Here is a 21,128-nt window from a genome sequence, read left to right as displayed (position 1 = left end):
TTATGTAAATCTGTGACATTGCATAGATAAGAAAACTGGAACGAGTTATTATTGTCTGCTCATATTAATTACATCATTACTATGTAATCATTATAATTACAAAAAAATATCAAGGAAAACAAAGACAATGATGATAAAAAATCTATCTTCGTCTTCTAATATATTATATAAAATTCCTCTGTCACAATGTTAGTTACCATACTCTTCCAAAACGGCTGGACCGATTCTCATGAAATTTTGTGTGCACATCGGGTAGGTCTGAGAATCGGCACACATCCTCACAAACTTTGGCATTTATAATATTAGTAGATTTAATTTGTAAGTTAATTCATACAGTATGTATTTAAAAATACACATATGTACATATATATATGAAGTTTTAAAATGTGTCATACTTTTATCACCATAGAGCTTCCTGTTTTTGTTATTTGGGCTTTAAATTATATAAATATACATACTGAAAGAGGAAAAGATTTTAATATTTTTTATCATAAGCACAATTCATAATTACACTCAAAAAATTGTCCGAAGCATAACTCTGCCTTCACTCAATCTAGAAAGCAGAGTTTTCTAATAAGCAATACAATGGACTTTGAACATTACTGCCATGGAATAAGGTGCTTATTTGAAGATCAATATTTCAAGCATTAAGGCTGCTCTGAATATATTTTTGATGACCTTTTAATAGACCATTATGAAGAAGTGTTTATATTATGTCAATGTTTCTAATACATAAATACAAAAACTACTATAGTAAAAATTATTTGAAACACACCTATTAACTAAGGGAAATAATTGTTTTCCTATTCTCCAACATAATATTCTCAAGAAAATCAAGACACTGGAGGATTTTATTTCTAACAAAATAGTAAGAAATTCTTCGAAAATCGAAAGATGTTTAAAGGTAGCGTAAAGTGTGTTGTCCTCATGTAAATGAAAATCCTTGTTCGATTTAACTCAAATTTGTTAAGCAAATAGCTTACTGGGTAGCATACAGGCTCCTTTCTACGTACCGCTATAGTCAATAGCAATGATACAATTTAAAGGGAGGAAAATACATACAGGATGTGTGTTCACCACTCTGTCATGTGAAAACTACTGAGCAGTTCCTAATGATACTTGGCCATGATGTAGCTTATGTACCAGAGTATCACATAAGATATAGAAATATATTTTACTAGGTTTCCGCCCGCGGCTTCGCCTTTGCAGTCAAAGAAAAACCCGCATAGTTCCCATTCCCGTGGGATTTCCGGGATTGCGTCATTTTCCCGGGATAAAAAGTAGCCTATGTCCTTTCTCGGGTATCAAAATATCTCTATACCAAATTTCATGAAAATTGGTTCAGTAGTTTAGGCGTGATTGAGTAACAGACAGACAGACAGAGTTACTTTCGCATTTATAATATTAGTAGTTATGGATGTTTATGTGAATCATACATAAAAAAATTTATTAACCATCTATCTAAAGTTATCTACATATATATATTGCAAGTCATTTTTGTTGATATGTAAATAGAAGATGTATTTAAAAGATTATTATTATATTAGGAAGCTGTTAACTGCATTTTGCAAGTAATACATAAAATATTTATTTATTTATTTATCCTTTATTGCTCTTAGATAACTTAAATATGAACTTAATCTAATTATAAATTAAAACAAATGGCGGTCTTATCGCTAAATAGCGATTTCTTCCAGACAACCGGAGTACGGAAGGAAATTAGTTAGAGGAGAGGGATATCATATTATCCTACTAATATTATAAATGCGAAAGTTTGTGAGGATGTATGTATGTGTATGTATGTTTATTACTCTTTCACACAAATACAACTGAACCGATTACAATGAAATTTAGCACAAATATAGATGGTAACTAGGAATAACATGTAGGTTTTGTCCCAGAAATCCCACGGGAATGGAAACTATGCAGGTTTTTCTTTGAAAATGTGGGCGCAAATTTTTTGATTGAGTGTTGAAATCTTAACAGCTCAATCATGCTTCATAGATTGTATGTTTTTTTATTGATGTAACCATAATGCTCTACAGAAAAGAATGTCAGAGTACAGTTCATTATCTTATATAATAAATTATAAATGGTACCTTCTCTATCATGAAGTGGTTGTTTCTTGATTTTTGCATCATATCTTTCCATATTGTTCATTAAATTCTTATAAAACTTGTCCTGGTAATATTTTTAAAGTGAAAGAGGCTTTTAATATCGTTATTTAGTTCTTAATAATATTCCACAAATATTTTAGACGAAGTTGTAGACAATTATTAGTCTATTGCAATATAATTTTACTGAAAAAACTGTCCAAAAGAATTGCACATCTTTAATTAAAAACAAATTGACGTTCTATTTTTAAATGTGTTTTTTAAATATGGAAATTATGTTATTGTGGCATATTTTGCTGACAATCAGACAAACAAATAAACAGTTGTTATATATTATGCAATTAGCATTTATGTGTACATTAAATAAAAATTCTCACATGTTCTACGTAGGTACTAATTTTATCGCTTACGTATGTCAGTAACATTCCGATTCATGCGAAATTAGCGCCTTTATTATTTTTTAAATTTCGACAAGAAGGTTTTATGGAACACAGATAACATATATTATACTCATACTATACATGAATAAAACACAAGGAAAATATTTACCAAGTACAAATAATATGGGCCGCCTGACGTCGGATTATGCAGATATTTTTTGCAAAAACACCACACCAAGTTTTGCACTTTCACTTGTACACTACACTGTTCACGTGCGAGTTATTTACATGTAAAAGTACAAATACTTTAAAAACTTTTATCGCTAAACTATGGGCTCATGATATGCTGCGCAAGCACAACATCCACCATCACACGATCTCGACAAGTAATTGTCTTGTCTCATGTACGATCCATCAACAAAACAAAATGGCCTACAGTTTGACAGTGACAGTTGATACGACAAGATTTTTACGTTATACGACGTTTTACTATGCGATATAAAATTATTATGTTACATAATTTTAGTTTTAATTCTTTTAGCAAGCATATAATTCGTTATACCTATTTTTAAATAATTATTTAGAAAATATTTTTCATTGTATAAAAAAATAATTAAAGCGTTTTTAAATGAATTATTTTTAAAGTTCATCGAATAATTAGGTAAGCTGGCTGGTAAGATAAAAATTCCTTGAATAAAAAGGAAGTGTAAAAAAAAGTTAAATAAAATTATAGAAAATGGTAAACTGTGATGGCAAATGGTTAGTTATGAATTAACGTATTGTGATATAGTGAGAATAAAAGTCTATAAAATATGTATATTATGCTGTTCGTAACGAAAACAACAACGATAAGTCTTATCTCTGAGATTTCGCTTTTTACGCTGAACACAAATTGGAATTTGTTTTGTCGTCCTTTGGAGGTCTTGAACAATGAAATTTATTTCCATTGTTGCATTTAATAAGAACCAAAATGTAAAACGCATTGACTGTATTCAGGTATTTGATTTCTTTTACTAATTTATTCTTTATTCGTACTGCAATTTGTTGTTTGTATATTATATCCTTTGAATGAAAATTCCAAAGTAAAATTATATGTACAAGCTTTCTTTGTACATTATTTTATTTTCGGTCTAATATAAATAAGGATGACGTTGTTTTGATTAGTTTATTTCATGATACCTTTTTAACTACATAATAATATGTATGCAGTAGGTTTGGTTAAATTTTATAACGTGATCCATTGAGTTACTAGGTAATTAGGTATGTACTACTATAATGTAGGTAACTAGTAACTCAATGACGTGATCCCGGAATTTCAAGTGTTATGAGGTGTCGAATAGTTAGCGGGTAGCGACTTTGCATAACTGCTTTTGTTTCTCTGCGGACATGAATAATTGTTTTTGTAATTCTTAACAATGAAAAATGAAGAGAAATATTTGAATCGTGCGCCCTGAATGAAGCGCCGTGCGCAAAGTGGGGAGGTAAGTACCTTTTTTTGTGAGGAAAACTAGTTTTTGAAAAAGAAAAACATTTAGGTACAACTCACACAATTTGTGGTTTTGATTATAATATATAAATAAATAAATTATCATTAAATCATTTATTTAAAATTTTATATGTATATTTAATACATTTTATCATTTCAAAAAACGGATCTTCTATATTTTTAATTACAGATCTGCGCCACAAATATTTGACACTTGTGCCACTAAAATCTTTGTTATGTAAATGGTCTCTGCAAAATCTTTAAACGAGACGCCGCGGCCGCTGGGCTTCTATTCTCTGGTTGTGTGTCCCATCTGGAGCTATGAAGGGATTGTCTGGGTCGCTATGGTTTACCTTTTTATGGATAAATCCATGGTCACCCAAACAATCATAATATACCCTCCAAAAGTCTGTATGTATACTCTTCAACATGTTTTTTATCAGGGGCACCAAGACTTCTGTAGACCTTATGTTATCGGGACTCATTTCCAGACGTAAATCTTCACTGCCATCTTCTGTAAGGCCCAGTGGCCTTCAGTACCTATGGGCGTATTCAGAAAGAAAGCTTGAAACTTATAAGCGCTTATCGGCGCTTGTCATGTTCATATATTTTCCTGTCAGTGCTGGTAACCCGCGCAGGAAAATATATGAACATGACAAGCGCCGATAAGCGCTTATAAGTTTCAAGCTTTCTTTCTGAATACGCCCTAGGTCTCGCGCACAATAGACAACATTTGACGTCTATCAATTTTATCTTCGAAGAGAGGTAACCTGCTTAAAAACATCGATTAAAGTGAATTAATCGATACGGACTAGAAACATTTGTCAATCGAACTTGAAACACATGTCAATTTTAAAATTCATCAGGCGAACCCCTGTCCCAGTAATATACTTTTTTTCGTAAATTTAAGGAGCAAAATATCTACATAATTAAAAAAAACACAACGCATTTATTAATTTATGATGATTTTTATTCACAAGAAATCAATGTATTCGATTCTAGATGTCAGATTTCGATTTTTAGAGTAACGTCTCTGTTAGTTAAAAAGAAAAAAAGGTTTATTGACACAAAATTGTAGCACAGATTGTAGTTGGATTGTAGCGACGTCATTTCTTCCAACCAGAAATTGTTTATTATGTTTAGAATGGTTTTATCAGTACAATCAAAATATCTTAAAATTACTTGTATCGTCATTATTATTATAAATATGTAATCGTAATTGAAAAAAGCTAAGCAAATGTGCAGTTCTAACAAAACGAAATAACATATTATTCTATTTCGCCGTTACTAGGTTACGTTGTTGAATTTTGTTGAACTGTCAAATGTTGCCTATTAAAATGGCTCTAGGTACTATCTTAATTAATATATATAAATCTCGTGTCACAATGTTTGTCCTCAATGGACTCCTAAACCACTTAACCGATTATTATAAAATTCGCACACCATGTGCAGTTAGATCCAACTTGAGAGATAGGATAGTTTAAACATGTAGGTAGGGCGAAGCCGGGGCGGACCGCTAGTTAATTATATATTTTTCTCCTCCAGGTGACAACAACATTCAAAGAGGCCGGTTCGGACACGGAAAACCGTGCAGTCGCCGATTTGTGCTTGCGCGGCTTACAGCTCCTCTCATCTTGGTGTTCAGTATTAATTGAACTTTGTTCTTGGAAGTTATTGCATCCTACAGATCATGCTACTAACCCGAGGTGTCCGCCTGACGCTGAGGAGTATGAGAGGGTGAGTGGGGATAGGGGAGGATGGGTGGGAAGATGGGAGGATGGGTGGGTAGAGGGAAGGATGAGTGGGGAGAGGTCAGGAGGGGGGAGGTCAGGAGGGGGGAGGATGGGAGGGGAGAGGGAAGGATGAGGTGGGGAGAGGGAGGATGAGTGGGGAGAGGGGAGGATGGGTGGGGTGAGGGGAGGATGGGCGGGTAGAGGGGAGGATGAGTGGGGTGAGGGGAGGATGGGCGGGTAGAGGGGAGGATGGGCGGGTAGAGGGCAGGATGGAAGTGGGGAGGATGGGGAGTGGCAGATACTAGTAGTGTAGCACACAAATAAATTCACAAAGTTATAAAACTGGCTTCTTTTATCACTTCAATGTCTTTTCACCCCAAAGTTCGAAAATCTAAAACTTCAAAATTTAAATTATTCGATTTTAATAGAATTTGTGATGAAATTATTCAAAATTATGCTACTGAAATTCAAAATAAAAAAATGTTGTGTGGTTTTATGAAACGACGGTAAAAGTGAAACTTAGGCACAAAATTATCGTATTTGTACGATAATTATCGTATGGTTCGACCGTCATGCGACATGCGTTACACAGACCAAAAAGTTTGAGACGATGTAATAAAAGTTTCACTTTAAAAATATTTGTTTTTCTCCAGGCGACTCGTTACAACTATAGTTCTGAAGAGAAATTCGCCACAATCGAAGTGATAGCAATGATTAAAGGGTTACAAGTGTTAGTGGCTCGAATGGAGACAGTTTTTGCGGACGCAGCAAGGAGGGCTATATATGCGGAGTTACAGGATTTCGTGCAATTAATGTTAAGGGAACCGTTGATATTTGATATAAATTTTGTTTTGTTTGTGGAATAGCTCTTGTACCAAACGTTTTGTCTTAATGGATGAGGAATTCAATGATTTTAAAACGTACTTAGTCAACTTTATTTACTTGTAAAAAAGTGTAATCTAAACCAAATTTTAGCTTCAGTGTGCTTTATCTTTCAAAATTTGCGTTGGTCTATCTGCATTATCTTGCCTGGGCCACCTTTCTTCTCTTGTTTAGATAACAAATAGAGCACCACATCTCGGCAGTCTATGTACCAGTCAACGACGCTAACTCCGGACAAGCATTGGTTTCCATATCTTGTCCCATCTTCCCAAATAACTTTCTCAACAGGCCATTTATTCGCGTAACATTGCGTAAGATTGTGGGCAATCCTATTTTTGTATTTTCAAACAAATCTCAATTGACTTGACTATGCAAAAATCTATAATCTACTAGCGGTCCGCCCCGGCTTCGCCTGTGGTACCTACATGTTTAAACTATCCTATCTCTCAAGTTGGATCGAACTGTACATGGTGTGCGAATTTTATTATAATCGGTTAAGTGGTTTAGAGGTCCATTAAGGACAAACATTGTGACACGAGATTTATATATATTAACGAATTTTATTATAATCGGTTAAGTGGTTTAGAGGTCCATTAAGGACAAACATTGTGACACGAGATATTTTGTATATATTAAGATCTAATCTATCGAGAATCCTTACACTTTCCCTTGTAACGAACAAAAGAGCCAACAGTTAAGTTTGGTGTGTATTGAATTTTCATGGTGGATTCCGCAAAGTTTTTTTTTGAATGAGCCCTTGCTTCACAGCAAATGCCACCTATTACTCTCGCGTGCCAAACTCACGCACAAATCTTGGTAAATTCCACATGTGAGCCACTTCGCAGGAATGTAGTGACCGTTTTATATATTGCTTCTCATCCGAACTAAAATCATGAGGATCCTACCAGATCCAGCACTTGTAGTTCGTGGTCATAGTGCACCAGTAAAAAATTATCGCAAAGCGTCCAAAGGGTCCAAAATAAAAGCAAAGGCCGATCGTAAGAAAGTATCAAAAGTTCAAAAGAATAGCCACGGTCGTCGTAGGAAAACTAAGAAAAACAGAAAACAGACCACTCACTAGAGAAGCGTAATGCGCATCAAAATTTTAAGCCATTTTTTTTAATTTTCTATGTTGCAGTCAAAGCTTGTAACACGGACAATAAAAATTGGCCGTTTTCACAAAAATTACGCATTTCGAAGCGAAAAAAAAGCAGCCTGAATAGTCTACCAGCTGTCAACACCTTAAAACAACGAAATTCTGGGAGCACGATGTAAAAATCTAGCCGTATCTACTCCCTTTCAATATGTTTTTTTTCCTTTTTGGTAAATTTTAACGTAATTGTTTACAAAATCGTATTATGTAAACAGCTTTTCAAGGATTGCTATCGAAAATAACACCGTCGCAATATTCTATTGCCATGCGTAATAAAAATTCTTAGAAACGGTAAAAATACGTACTTGTAGATATTTTATGTTTTTCATATAACAGCAATTATATGCTAATAGAATGATTGATATTCTAACAATGGTTTACTTTATGCAGTTAATAAGTATGGCTCTGAATCTATTTGCTAGGAATTTAGCTATGTAGATACTTAGGTACCTAATGACATAATAATATTTATCTAGTTAGGCGACCTGGGTTCGAACAAATAAATTGATAAAAGTGTAATGAAATGTATTGTTTCTAAAAGTTATATTAGCAGCTAGCTAAATAAAATTGAAATGCCATTTTATCGTCTAGCTAAAGTTAAAAATTCATTTATGGGCCAAGGTATACTTTTTTACAACAGAATTCCTCATAGTATCAAAGAGTTTAGTAGTGCTAAATTTAAATCCCATCAAAAACATCCTGTAAAAAACCCAAGTCTCGCAGCTCAGTCTTTCTACCGTCAAAAGTTGTGAGATCCATGTAATACCAAGTCGGTTAATCTATTTAGTGTCTACTTGAAGGACCTTCTGTCTTAAGTTATTACATAAGTTATTATCATGCCAATATTAAAAATATTTAACGTTTTAAACAAATATATCGACTTGGACATCGCTTGATTTGATTATTAGTATGTATCACACTACACAGCACGACGGGCCAGCGACCAACAGGAACGAGAGTTTCAATCGCGTGAGGCGCGAGAGACTAAAGAATCTAATATAATATTGTAATATTCATTTTGTTTTCATGCGATGTCCAAGTCGATCTATTTGTTTAAAACGTTAAATATTTTTAATATTGGCATGATAATAACTTATGTAATAACTTAAGACAGAAGGTCCTTCAAGTAGACACTAAATAGATTAACCGACTTGGTATTACATGGATCTCACAACTTTTGACGGTAGAAAGACTGAGCTGCGAGACTTGGGTTTTTTACAGGATGTTTTTGATGGGATCTCACTTCTTTTTGTAGAGCCTTTCTTTTTGATACCATCTACTCAGTCATAAAGTAAAATAGAGGCCAGTCTGTCTGTAAGGAGGCTAGTCGCGCCAACAATTTATATATAACAGATTTAAATTATAATATATTGTTTTATTAGATTTTCGTACTTCAAGACATGTCCAATCATGTGTTTTTCATTACGTCGATCATTTTACAATTAGTAAGTAATAATGTTGTTCAGTTTCATGGGCTAAACACACCCTTACCCACCCTATACCCCCTCCCTTGCCTCATATGGTAGGTACCTATCTACACCTATTAAATTTATAACCACCACCAACCACCAACTGCATAAATAACTTTGTAATCCCATATATTTATATGGGATTACAAAGTTATTGATGCAGTTGGTGTATTTGGAAAACTGGACCGAAATTACAAAATATTTGAGTTTTCCCATGATTAAGACACTAAACTCTATATGTATTCCAAATATGAAGCTTCTAAGTCTGCTAGAAGTGCCTTGGACTTTTGATGATCGGTGAGTCAGTGAGTGACAAAATTTAGAAACTTTAACAAGTTGTCATTCTTAAACTACTGGTTCAAATTGACTGAAATTTTAAATATTCCGTGTTTATACAATACCGGATTAGTTACTGAAGATTCAGGTTTCTTGCTTTATCCACAACCGAATTATAGGGGGTCGAAAAAGGCCCGAATTGCTTCGAGAAAAGGATGGTACGGCCGTGCCGCTTTTTTTTGCTCGACTTGGCGGGGGCACTGCCGTGCCCCCAGAAATTATGTAAAAAACGTATTAGTTCAGAGAGCCTATTACAGCATTAAGGAATATATGGAAGATAAAAACCTATGGAGGGTTATCGCGTAAAAACGACAGGACAGTTCTCTGGCATATTATGATAATATACAGTTACATATTTTGTAAAATTAAATTGTAATACTGATATGATTTAAAAGAGCAACTATGGAGTTTCTTGCCGGTTCTTCTCCATCGATACTGCTTTCCGAATCGGTGGTAAATGTAAAAATATGTATTGACGTTTCAAAAGTGCTTCTCCAAGAAGTCTAATTGAATAAATAAATGTTTGAGTTTGAGTTTGAGTTTAGCTAGCTATGCCGCGCGGTTTCACTCGCGGGCTTGCAAGTATTTCTATAACTTATGTGTTAGGTACATAAGATATATCACAGACAAGCATCATCAAAACCCTTTCAGTAGTTTTCGTGTAACAATTAAATAGACAGATTAACAAATTAACATTCATACATTCTTACTTTCACGCTTATTTATTAGTATGATGTAGAATTATTAGGGTATATACTAGTGATCCACCTAGCTTCGTCTGTTATATTCTGTACTAGCGTTCCGAATTGGCTGGAAACTAAGATGAAAGAATTTTTTTGCTCAATTTGACGTTTATAATAATAAGGTAGTGAGTATAAAGTAGGATAAGATTTATAAGAACACTAGTGGTCCGCCCCGGCTTCGCCCGTGGTACCTACATGTTTAAACTATCCTATCTCTCAAGTTGGATCGAACTGCACATGGTGTGCGAATTTTATTATAATCGGTTAAGTGGTTTAGGAGTCCATTGAGGACAAACATTGTGACACGAGATTTATATAATATATTAAGATTGGTTTGGTTTTTATTTCCACAATAATTATTGATATAGTAGGTGTCGATTCTAATCGAAAAATTACAAATTTTTGCACCCCTATAAGGGTGTTTTACCACCAATCATATCCCTTCATATAATTGCACGCCTCATAAGCGAAGCGTTGAGGTGGGTACTACTGTCACTTCGCGCAAAACATCTGATTTTTCAAACTTAAAATGTCTTTATGTATCATACATTGCACTTGTAAGATAATACATACACACACATATTAAGAAAAAACACTATTTTTAACGTTCATGATATTTTTGATGTCATTTTTGTTATTTAAACTAGTTAAAAAACAGTTTAAAAAAGTTCTGTTTTGGACGTCCGTGTGTCTGTATGTGCGGATCCTTTTTCTTGTTAACACGATAGCGACCGAAATACTTTACTAATCGAGTCTTTTTTTTTCTCTTACGCTTGAGTATGCTCAGGAATAGAACCCTTTCATTTTTCAGGGTCTGATTCGATGTGGTTTAATTGTTATTAAATAAACAAAAATAATAATGAATAAATATTTATTAAAAAAAAAATATGAGGCGTGCACTTTTGGATTTTCCAAATTATTTGAAGTTTGCAGTAAGTAAGCAATTCTATTGGTTATTTACAAAAACGATCCTCGCTAGACATCCTCGCGCATTATTGGTAAAAGCTATTGGTGGAACCACTGGAACCTAGGGTAGATTCTTCGCGTCGCGGAAGAATTCTAACAAATACCCGCGGCCCCATCATTAAAGCGGCTCGACGGAACACAGTGGGGTTTTAGTCGGTAAGAATCCGACATAACCCACGGCTCCTTCCCCGGGGGCCGTGAGTATCTTTGGAAGATTTCCCCACTATAAAAAAAAGGGTTGATTCTTCGCGAGGCTGCAACAATTCAGTAATTGCTTCGCGAGGCTGCTTGCTCTGTGTAGACCTATTAAGGTATAGACATTACATTTCCGGTATTATAAATATAACATATTTAGTCGCAATGCGCAGTTAGTTGTTAGTTGCTTAAGAACACAAATTGAAAGGATCGTAATATGCAATAATGTAACACTTTAATTTTTGAAGCAATAAAATAGTATAACATGAAAATGAAACAGCTTTATTTATCTTTTTCTTTTGTACATTTATAGGTATGATTTAAATTATAGAGTATGAATTGAAAATAATGAAAAAAGTGAAAGAAATGTTTAGTACCTACGTCTTTTTAAAAAAATGCACTATTTATATTAATTATAAAAAATTTATATTCTTTTGTCTATGATTAGACATATGTTTTACATTTTATTTTTTGAAAAATTCATAAATGTAGGTAGATGTTTTTATTGCATAGAGTTCACTATTTTACTATCCAGCTATAAACAAAAATATCTCACTCTTGCATACCGCGATTCTTTAACAAAGTGTCTGAATTATAAAATTGCCTCATTGTGGCTCCTTGAAGCGTCTCTTCATCACGTTGTGTGGTTACAATGTGTAAGTTATTTGTATTTAATATCAGCTGTTCCTAAATTATTAATACTTTCAGCCCATGTTTTCTAAAACTTAACAAATGATATAGATACTAAATCTTTTAAACCACGCTATTCATAAGTGAAAACAGAATGAAAATCGGTGCAGAAGTTCTTGAATTTACTATCACAATTAAAATCTAAAACTTAAATTTTCGTTAAATTAATATAAAAAATCACCTAATTTTCAATCATCAAAGTATCAGCTTTTTGCAAAAAGTCGGGGGCCTTTTGTTCGTTGAAGTCTCTACTTTGGTGTAAAAAAATATACATTACCATAGTAAATGTTCTCAGAAAATGCATCTGTCCAAAGTAACGATATACCTAAGAGCAAAATTTTGCAGCGTATTCAAAAACAAAATGATTTCGGTAAAAACATTTCAGTTCGTTTCAGAAATTTGTCCGATTTAGTAAAAGCTCATTATTGACTTTGTCTATAAAACAAATAAAGCATTTAAGTAATATGTAGTTCGATTTCGTTTTTAGTACATTGTTCTTTTTTTAATGTAAAAACAAATAAAAATTCGCAGTCTCTTACGATAATCCATACTAATATTATAAATGCGAAAGTAACTCTGTCTGTCTGTCTGTTACTCAATCACGCCTAAACTACTGAACCAATTTGCATGAAATTTGGTATGGAGATATTTTGATACCCGAGAAAGGACATAGGCTACCTTTTATTGCGAAATATGTACCACGGGCGAAGCCGGGGCGGACCGCTAGTAATTAAATACAAATATATTTTATTACAGGGCTAATAATCCTACTAGCAACACTATTAACTACAACAGGGCTCCCAGTCACAGATCAAGATGAAGGAACAACAGAGATAACACCCAGTGTTGAAGACAACGACAGAGATGCCAACGTCCTAACTTACACGACTAACTTCAAAAACATGATGGCAGAATATGTGAAATTACAACACAATAACCTTACATCAGACGACATGGAAACTGTCAAAGCAACTTTAGAAGTGTTCTTACAAGACTTTGCTAAAGACCTTCACGATATATTGGTTAATAAGAATATAGAAGAGAAAGAAGTCATAGAAGATGGTATTCCTGATGCGACGTTTGATGAAATTAAGCGAGGGATTAAAACTGAACTATCTGACGCAAGTGATGAAATAGCAGACCAGATAGTTTATAAGTTGAGGAAGAATTTGTACAGCACACGCAAGAAGCTGGATCGGATTATTTGTAACTGTTAATACTTAAACCTGAAGGGGAATATTATAGGACTGTCCCGGCAAACGTTGTTCTGCCTTTTTCTCACCTAGGGGTATGAAAAATAGATGTCCGATGCGATGGTCTGAACTACCCGCTATGCATACAAACTCGATGATTTCGAAGGCATTTAACTACAAACACCGTGGCAAGAGAATTTTTATGTATTGGATAATAAATACTGATAATTTGGACATACGATAATTTTTATATACAAAAGTGTTAATCGATTATCCTGTTCTTACAGATTGTAAAAGGACCTAATGACAACAATTTCCTATCAATTCCTAATATTATAAATGCGAAAGTTTGTGAGGATGGATATTTGTTACTCTTTCACGCAAATACTACTGAACTGATTATAATGCAAAAGTAATAGCTGAAGGCATAGGCTTTTTATCCCGGAAATCCCACAGAAACGGGAACGGGTTTTTCTTAGAAATCGCGGGCGGAAATCGGAAATCGGCGGAATCTGCATTGTTGTCTGTATCTTAAGTTAAATCATGGACTAATAGATGGTTAAATATAGGAATAGATAAACGCAATCTCATTTATTACTATGACATATTCAATATTATATTTTAAAAACCTAACTTTACACGCTTATATTAGCTTCGCCTGTATGTATGTATCCGACTTCTTTGTATTCTATATTGACCCACTTTAAGTGGACAGATTTAATTCAAACTTTGTCACTTTAATCACGGATCGGTGACAATACAATAATTTTATGAGTATAAGGGTATAAGCGTGTTTTATTAACTACCTGTATCCTGGGTCAGTCTTTTCCTTTGATAGTAAAAAAAGTCACTTAAAATTTTGAGTATTCCAAAACCAAAGTTTTTATCTAAATACAATATTTTGTTGTTGTTTTGTAGTTTTCTTTTTAACTATTTATTTATAATTTATAGAATCGTTTTATATGAATGTAAGCTAAGTGAAACAAACTAAAGAAATAAATAAAAGAACCACTTCAACCTCATTATAATCATTTAACAAAATATACTTTTAATAGACATTATATAAATTCAGATACAACTATTACAAATGGTAATTGTATGAGGTACTAGCTGTGCCGCGCGGTTTCACCCGCATTACTCCGCTCCTGTTGGTCTTAGCATGATGATATATAGCCTATACTAGATTTCTGCCCGCGGCTTCGCCCGCGTTTGCAAAGGAAAACCCGCATAGTTCCCGTTCCCGTGGGATTTCCGGGATAAAAACTATCCTATGTGTTAATCCAAGTTACCCTCTATATGTGTGCTAAATTTCATTGTAATCGGTTCAGTAGTTTTTACGTGAAAGAGTAACAAACATCCATACATCCATACATCCATACATCCTTACAAACTTTCGCCTTTATAATATGTATTACATTACTCGTGGATAATGTAGCTTTCGAATGGTGAAAGGATTTTTAAAATCGGTCCCGTAGTTTATGAGCCTATTCATTACAATCAAACAAACAAACAAAGTTTTCCTCTTTATAATATTAGTGTAGTTAAAAGTAATATTAGTTTAAATACGAATACTATGTTTCTTAATCCCATGACGGCTGATGAAGTAAAGATTGAAATTGACTGGCTCTGTGGGTTACGATGGATTGAATACGAAAGTGATAAAGTCATGTATCGCTGTAGATGTTCTCCCCTAATAAACGCCTCCTTTTCTTTGGAGATTTTTCCAGAGGCATTCAAAAAGTCGATAGTAAAGCCGTTTTTTAAAAAAGGCAACAAACTTGACGTTAATAACTGTCCACCTATTACTTTGATACTATTACTTCTATCAAAAAACTTTGAAAAGTGTATGCATGAAAAATTGGTTATTTTTTGCAATAAATTCAGTATTATTGTTAAGGATCAGTATGCGTTTCAGAAAAAAAACAAATACTTTAGCTATATACTCCCTGATGGATAAAGTTTTAAGTAGCATAAATCAAAACAAACTAATTACATCTTTTTTCCTTGATCTTTCCAAAGCCTTCGACTTCGTGTCACACTTAAAACTGTTAAAAAAATAGAATCTTACGGTATAAAAAGGTAAGCGCTACACTGGATAACATCTTATCTTTAAAATAGGCAGCAGTGTGCCAGTGTGTAGTAGTTTCTAAAGTAAATAAATACGCATTACTTTTATAACTACGAAATAATAAAATATGGTGTACCGCAAGGCAGTGTCCTTGGTCCCATTCTTTTTGTATTATATGTAAATGACATAGTAAATATAACAAATCACAAGTGTATCTTATTTGCTGATATGTAATAGAATAATTTACATGCTGTTTAATAACAGCTAAACATGCTGTTATGTATTGCAAGTTATAATACTATGTTTTTAAATGCAAATAAAGGATTTATTTATTTATAACATTTTCTTCAGATTGGGTTCATTTACGGAAAAATAAAATAAACACAAATATGCACAATTTATTTATTAATATTTTTGGTTCAATACAAAGATTGATTTTTACAATGCTCGCTTACAACTACACTAGTACTACAATATTTTCGGAAATGAGATGATCTAGTAAAATCTAAATTGGTCTCGTATGCCTGATGGGATTTCAAGATGGCTGCTAAAGCAGATGCAGATTTTTCCACTACTGGGAAGCGCGTAGTCAACTGCAAAAAGTAAAAAACATTAATAAATTAAAATGTATTATAAATTTATAAAGAAAAGAAAAAATTCGATCACCAGGCGGGATTCGAACCCGCGTCTTTCCGCCATTCCAGGGCGATGCTTGATAACCATTATGAAATTTTCTATTTGATTAATCTACTTACTTTTCTGTCAATTCAATTTTTTAAAGACCTACCTGAAGTATCCGTAGCGTCAGTGTCATCAGGGTTTTCGGGGCATGAACTCGTTTGTCCGTTGGGATAAGAACCTCCTGGAGTTGATGGTGACTGTCCGTTGGGATTTGAACCTCCTGGAGTTGATGGTGTTTGTCCGTTAGGGCTTGAACCATCTGGGTTAGAAGTTGATTGTCCGTTGGGATTAGACCCTCCTGTAGTTAATGGTTTTTGTCCGTTAGGGCTTGAACCATCAGGGTTAGAAGTTGATTGTCCGTTGGGATTAGAACCTCCTGTAGTTAATGGTTTTTGTCCGTTAGGGCTTGAACCATCTGGGTTAGAAGTTGATTGTCCGTTCGGATTAGAACCTCCTGTAGTTAATGGTTTTTGTCCGTTAGGGCTTGAACCATCTGGGTTAGAAGTTGATTGTCCGTTCGGATTAGAACCTCCTGTAGTTAATGGTTTTTGTCCGTTAGGGCTTGAACCATCTGGGTTAGAAGTTGATTGTCCGTTGGGATTAGAACCTCCTGTAGTTAATGGTTTTTGTCCGTTAGGGCTTGAACCATCTGGGTTAAAAGGTGATTGTCCTTTGGGATTAGAACCTCCTGTAGTTGATGGTTTTTGTCCGTTAGGGCTTGAACCATCTGGGTTAGAAGTTGATTGTCCGTTGGGATTAGACCCTCCTGTAGTTAATGGTTTTTGTCCGTTAGGGCTTGAACCATCTGGGTTAGAAGTTGATTGTCCGTTCGGATTAGAACCTCCTGTAGTTAATGGTTTTTGTCCGTTAGGGCTTGAACCATCTGGGTTAGAAGTTGATTGTCCGTTGGGATTAGAACCTCCTGTAGTTAATGGTTTTTGTCCGTTAGGGCTTGAACCATCTGGGTTAGAAGGTGATTGTCCTTTGGGATTAGAACCTCCTGTAGTTGATGGTTTTTGTCCGTTAGGGCTTGAACCATCTGGGTTAGAAGGTGATTGTCCTTTGGGATTAGAACCTCCTGTAGTTGATGGTTTTTGTCCGTTAGGGCTTGAACCATCTGGGTTAGAAGTTGATTGTCCGTTGGGATTAGACCCTCCTGTAGTTAATGGTTTTTGTCCGTTAGGGCTTGAACCATCAGGGTTAGAAGTTGATTGTCCGTTGGGATTAGAACCTCCTGTAGTTAATGGTTTTTGTCCGTTAGGGCTTGAACCATCTGGGTTAGAAGTTGATTGTCCGTTCGGATTAGAACCTCCTGTAGTTAATGGTTTTTGTCCGTTAGGGCTTGAACCATCTGGGTTAGAAGTTGATTGTCCGTTGGGATTAGAACCTCCTGTAGTTAATGATTTTTGTCCGTTAGGGCTTGAACCATCTGGGTTAGAAGTTGATTGTCCGTTGGGATTAGAACCTCCTGTAGTTAATGGTTTTTGTCCGTTAGGGCTTGAACCATCTGGGTTAGAAGTTGATTGTCCGTTGGGATTAGAACCTCCTGTAGTTAATGGTTTTTGTCCGTTAGGGCTTGAACCATCTGGGTTAGAAGTTGATTGTCCGTTGGGATTAGAACCTCCTGTAGTTAATGGTTTTTGTCCGTTAGGGCTTGAACCATCTGGGTTAGAAGTTGATTGTCCGTTGGGATTAGAACCTCCTGTAGTTAATGGTTTTTGTCCGTTAGGGCTTGAACCATCTGGGTTAGAAGGTGATTGTCCTTTGGGATTAGAACCTCCTGTAGTTGATGGTTTTTGTCCGTTAGGGCTTGAACCATCTGGGTTAGAAGATGATTGTCCGTTGGGATTTGAACCTCCTGTAGATGACGGTGATTGGCCGTTAGGGTTTGAATTTCCAGGTTTATTTTGTGGATAGCCTGAAATTAAATAATTATTCGTTACAAATAATATAAAACCATTATTATTTAATAATAAACCCCTAATGTTTTAACAAGTGGGTTAATTCATAATTTATAATCACTGTTCGTTAGTATGCTTCGACTCGCGTACGACTAGCCTGATTTTGGTTTAGAAATGTTTTTGGTAGTCCAGAAAAGGTTTTAAGGTGAGAAACAAAAAAATAAGTATCGCGTGATTGAAATTATTTCCATTGCCGGTCGTAAAAATTTAATTTTTGAAAATCTTTAAATGCAATTATAATTTATTTTAAAAATGAAGAAGAAATGTTTCTTTACAGCAAAATTTACTATCTTCAATATTTGAAGTATGATAAAGGCGACAACAGTGGCTGTAGCGACAACAGTGACGCAGTGATCGTTTTTCAGAAAATATTAAAGACTAGAGGTCCGCCCCGGCTTCGCCCGTGGTACATATTTCGCATTAAAAGGTAGCCTATGTCCTTTCTCGGGTATCAAAATATCTCCATACCAAATTTCATGCAAATTGGTTCAGTAGTTTAGGCGTGATTGAGTAACAGGCAGACAGACAGAGTTACTTTCGCATTTATAATATTAGTATGGATTTATTTTACTCCTCAGACGATCCTGAGTTCGGTTCGTTTTACAACTAATTCACTTGCGTCGGCGGTATTTACTGAAAAAGTTATTAGTTATAAGTAGTTTTTTGTTTTTACAACTGAAAATGCATGTTTCAATCAACATTTATTTGTTGACTAACCTTTTATCATATCAGTGAGGTGGAAATATGCAACAAGCAATGAGCCGCGGAGTATGCTGATATGTTTTTTCATCTTCTTTTTTTTTCCAATTAGTTCTAAAGTACTTTTTTATTGTTATAATTTATGTGTGGTATATCGTGTGTTTGTTTTAAATGACAATAAATTTATTTCTTTCTTTCTTAAATATGTTCCGTTGAGGTTATTTTGTGCAATTTCGTGTCTCAGTTGAGACATCATTAGTCAATGCACAGCCACTGTGTGTGGTAAAGCTTAAATTCGAAATGCAATAAATAATTTATTTATATTTATTTATTTAATGGTGGTGTAGAACACAGCGGCTCAAATCACTTGAGTCCACAGTGGTCAGTGGCTAAGACCGGACCAAAGGAAAACTTATTTATTTAATAATAATTAAAAGAAATGTTGACAAAGTTAAGTTTAAACCATCACTGTTTAATTTTTTTTAATTAAAGTATGAAATTTTGTTTATAAACACTGAAGTAGTCATTTTGTTGATTATTTACAAAATGACTACTTCAGTACAAAGCATATTATTATAAAAAATATCAGCATTGATTTATTACTCAATAAAGTTTAATATAAAGCAAATAAGTGAAATATTCCTTGTATCCTAAGGTCCTATTTATTTTTCCTACCCCCAGTACACAGTGTCTCATATAAGTTGTCTTGTAAAATATTTATTTCTGTCTTAAAATATTATTTTATTTTTATTTACCTAAACCGATTTAAATAATGAAACTACACACATTAGTTACACTATAACTGATATTATTAAAATTTCTGACTACTGCTTCTATTTTAGTGAAAAAAGTGATCCACTGTTGCCTTGAACCTCCTTTTTCTCTTCTTTTTCTCAAATATAGAATAGAGATAAATAATAAAAGACAAACTTACCAACACCGTGATATACATGAACATTGTTTTGTGATGTTGATGAATCATTCTTTGAGTTTGAATTTGAGTTGGTCGCCTTCACAATGCTCCTCTCTTTCTCCAATTTTGCCAGATATTCGCTTTGACTTGATTGGGATTGACTGTTCTTTTGATCGTTAGAACTGTATTGATCATACTCATAGATGGAGTCGGGTATTTGCGTACCATCAGGGCTAGAAGGTGACTGTCCGTTGGGTTTAGAACCTTCTGGAGTTGATGGTTTTTGTCCGTTAGGGCTTGAACCATCTGGGTAAGTAGGTGATTGCCCGTTGGGTTTAGAACCTTCTGGAGTTGATGGTTTTTGTCCGTTAGGGCTTGGACCATTTGGGTTAGAAGGTGATTGTCCGTTGGGTTTAGAACCTTCTGGAGTTGATGGTTTTTGTCCGTTAGGGCTTGAACCACCTGGGTTAGAAGATGATTGTTCGTTGGGATTAGAACCTCCTTGAGTTGGTGGTTCTTGTCCGTTATGGCTTGAATCATCTGGGTAAGAATGTGATTGTTCGTTGGGATTAGAACCTCCTGGAGTTGGTGGTTTTTGTCCGTTAGGGCTTGGACCATCTGGGTTAGAATGTGATTGTCCGTTAGGTTTAGAACCTTCTGGAGTCGATGGTTTTTGTCCGTTAGGGCTTGAACCATCTGGGTTAGAAGATGATTGTACGTTGGGTTTAGAACCTTTTGGAGTTGATGGTGTTTGTCCGTTAGGGCTTGAATCATCTGGGTTAGAAGGTGATTGTCCGTTGGGTTTAGAACCTTCTGGAGTTGATGCTGACTGTCCGCTAGGTTTTGTGTTTCCAGGTTTATCTTGTGGATAGCCTGAAATTGAATTACTATTTAAATTATTTGTGTCACAATGAAATACCCTTATGTTTTAATATTTTGATCAATTCATAATTTATAATCGTTGTTCTTTAGTCTTGTTTCAACTTTCGTACGACTGGGTCGATTTAGCTAATTTTGGTTTAGAATTGTTTTTTGTAGTACAGGAAAGGTATATAAGGTGATAAACATAAAAAATAAGTATCATGTGAATTGTGATTTAATTCAATGCCATATCCGGTCGTAAGAATGGAATTTACGGAAATCTTTAAATACAGTTTTATTATATATTTAATTGAAGCCAAATAGTGTCATTTGGGGGAACTTTTAATGGTACTTCTATAATTAAAAATTAATACTGTTGCGGCGCGTCGATTGCTTCTAGAAGTATATCAAGAGCTTACCTTACCTTAACGTGCATTACAAGGATCAAAGTGGAAGGAGGCAGATGTTGAACGCTCTTATGCATGAGTAATACTGCTAACTAATCACAAAAAAATATTTTTCCTTCGAATGGTTACTGTTGATGAAAACTTGATATAATCTAAAAAGACAAAAATCATGGGAGCCTCCTGACCACGCGCAATATT

At 34.5% G+C, this 21,128-nt stretch overlaps 4 protein-coding genes across 4 annotated transcripts in view; 2 read left to right on the top strand and 2 right to left on the bottom strand.

The window, feature by feature from the left end:
* The window catches only part of LOC149475210 (uncharacterized), a 41,075-nt gene extending 38,156 nt beyond the window's left edge, over window positions 1–2,919 (bottom strand). Inside the window, exon 1 of the mRNA XM_089713582.1 lies at window positions 2,664–2,919. The gene's annotated coding sequence lies outside the window, so the exon portion shown is untranslated. The remainder of the gene's footprint in view (window positions 1–2,663) is intronic.
* Window positions 2,920–3,295: 376 nt separating this feature from the next.
* On the top strand, window positions 3,296–6,978 carry LOC149475209 (cytoplasmic FMR1-interacting protein-like). The gene is made up of 3 exons (XM_089713950.1): window positions 3,296–3,490; window positions 5,526–5,717; window positions 6,367–6,978. The coding sequence occupies exons 1-3, from the start codon at window positions 3,425–3,427 to the stop codon at window positions 6,577–6,579; spliced, it is 471 nt and encodes a 156-aa protein (XP_089570076.1). The 5' UTR covers window positions 3,296–3,424; the 3' UTR covers window positions 6,580–6,978.
* A 5,056-nt stretch (window positions 6,979–12,034) lies between these two features.
* Window positions 12,035–13,855, top strand: LOC149475208 (uncharacterized). The gene is made up of 2 exons (XM_089713951.1): window positions 12,035–12,113; window positions 12,904–13,855. The coding sequence occupies exons 1-2, from the start codon at window positions 12,110–12,112 to the stop codon at window positions 13,362–13,364; spliced, it is 465 nt and encodes a 154-aa protein (XP_089570077.1). The 5' UTR covers window positions 12,035–12,109; the 3' UTR covers window positions 13,365–13,855.
* A 1,941-nt stretch (window positions 13,856–15,796) lies between these two features.
* LOC149475207 (uncharacterized) overlaps window positions 15,797–21,128 on the bottom strand; it is a 30,727-nt gene continuing 25,395 nt past the window's right edge. The window contains exons 10-13 of the mRNA XM_089713738.1: window positions 20,395–20,535; window positions 19,684–20,238; window positions 16,196–18,007; window positions 15,797–16,001 (exon numbers count right to left, since the gene is read on the bottom strand). Coding sequence (XP_089569864.1) covers window positions 15,904–16,001; window positions 16,196–18,007; window positions 19,684–20,238; window positions 20,395–20,535 — 2,606 coding nt within the window. The 3' untranslated portion in view covers window positions 15,797–15,903. The remainder of the gene's footprint in view (window positions 16,002–16,195; window positions 18,008–19,683; window positions 20,239–20,394; window positions 20,536–21,128) is intronic.

Source organism: Colias philodice, chromosome 31 (assembly GCF_061535455.1).
Source record: "Colias philodice isolate Cphi_HAF_F1 chromosome 31, ilColPhil1 Martin Lab GWU primary, whole genome shotgun sequence".
Classification (NCBI taxonomy): Eukaryota; Metazoa; Arthropoda; class Insecta; order Lepidoptera; family Pieridae; genus Colias; species Colias philodice.
This window is presented reverse-complemented; position numbering and strand designations above follow the sequence as displayed.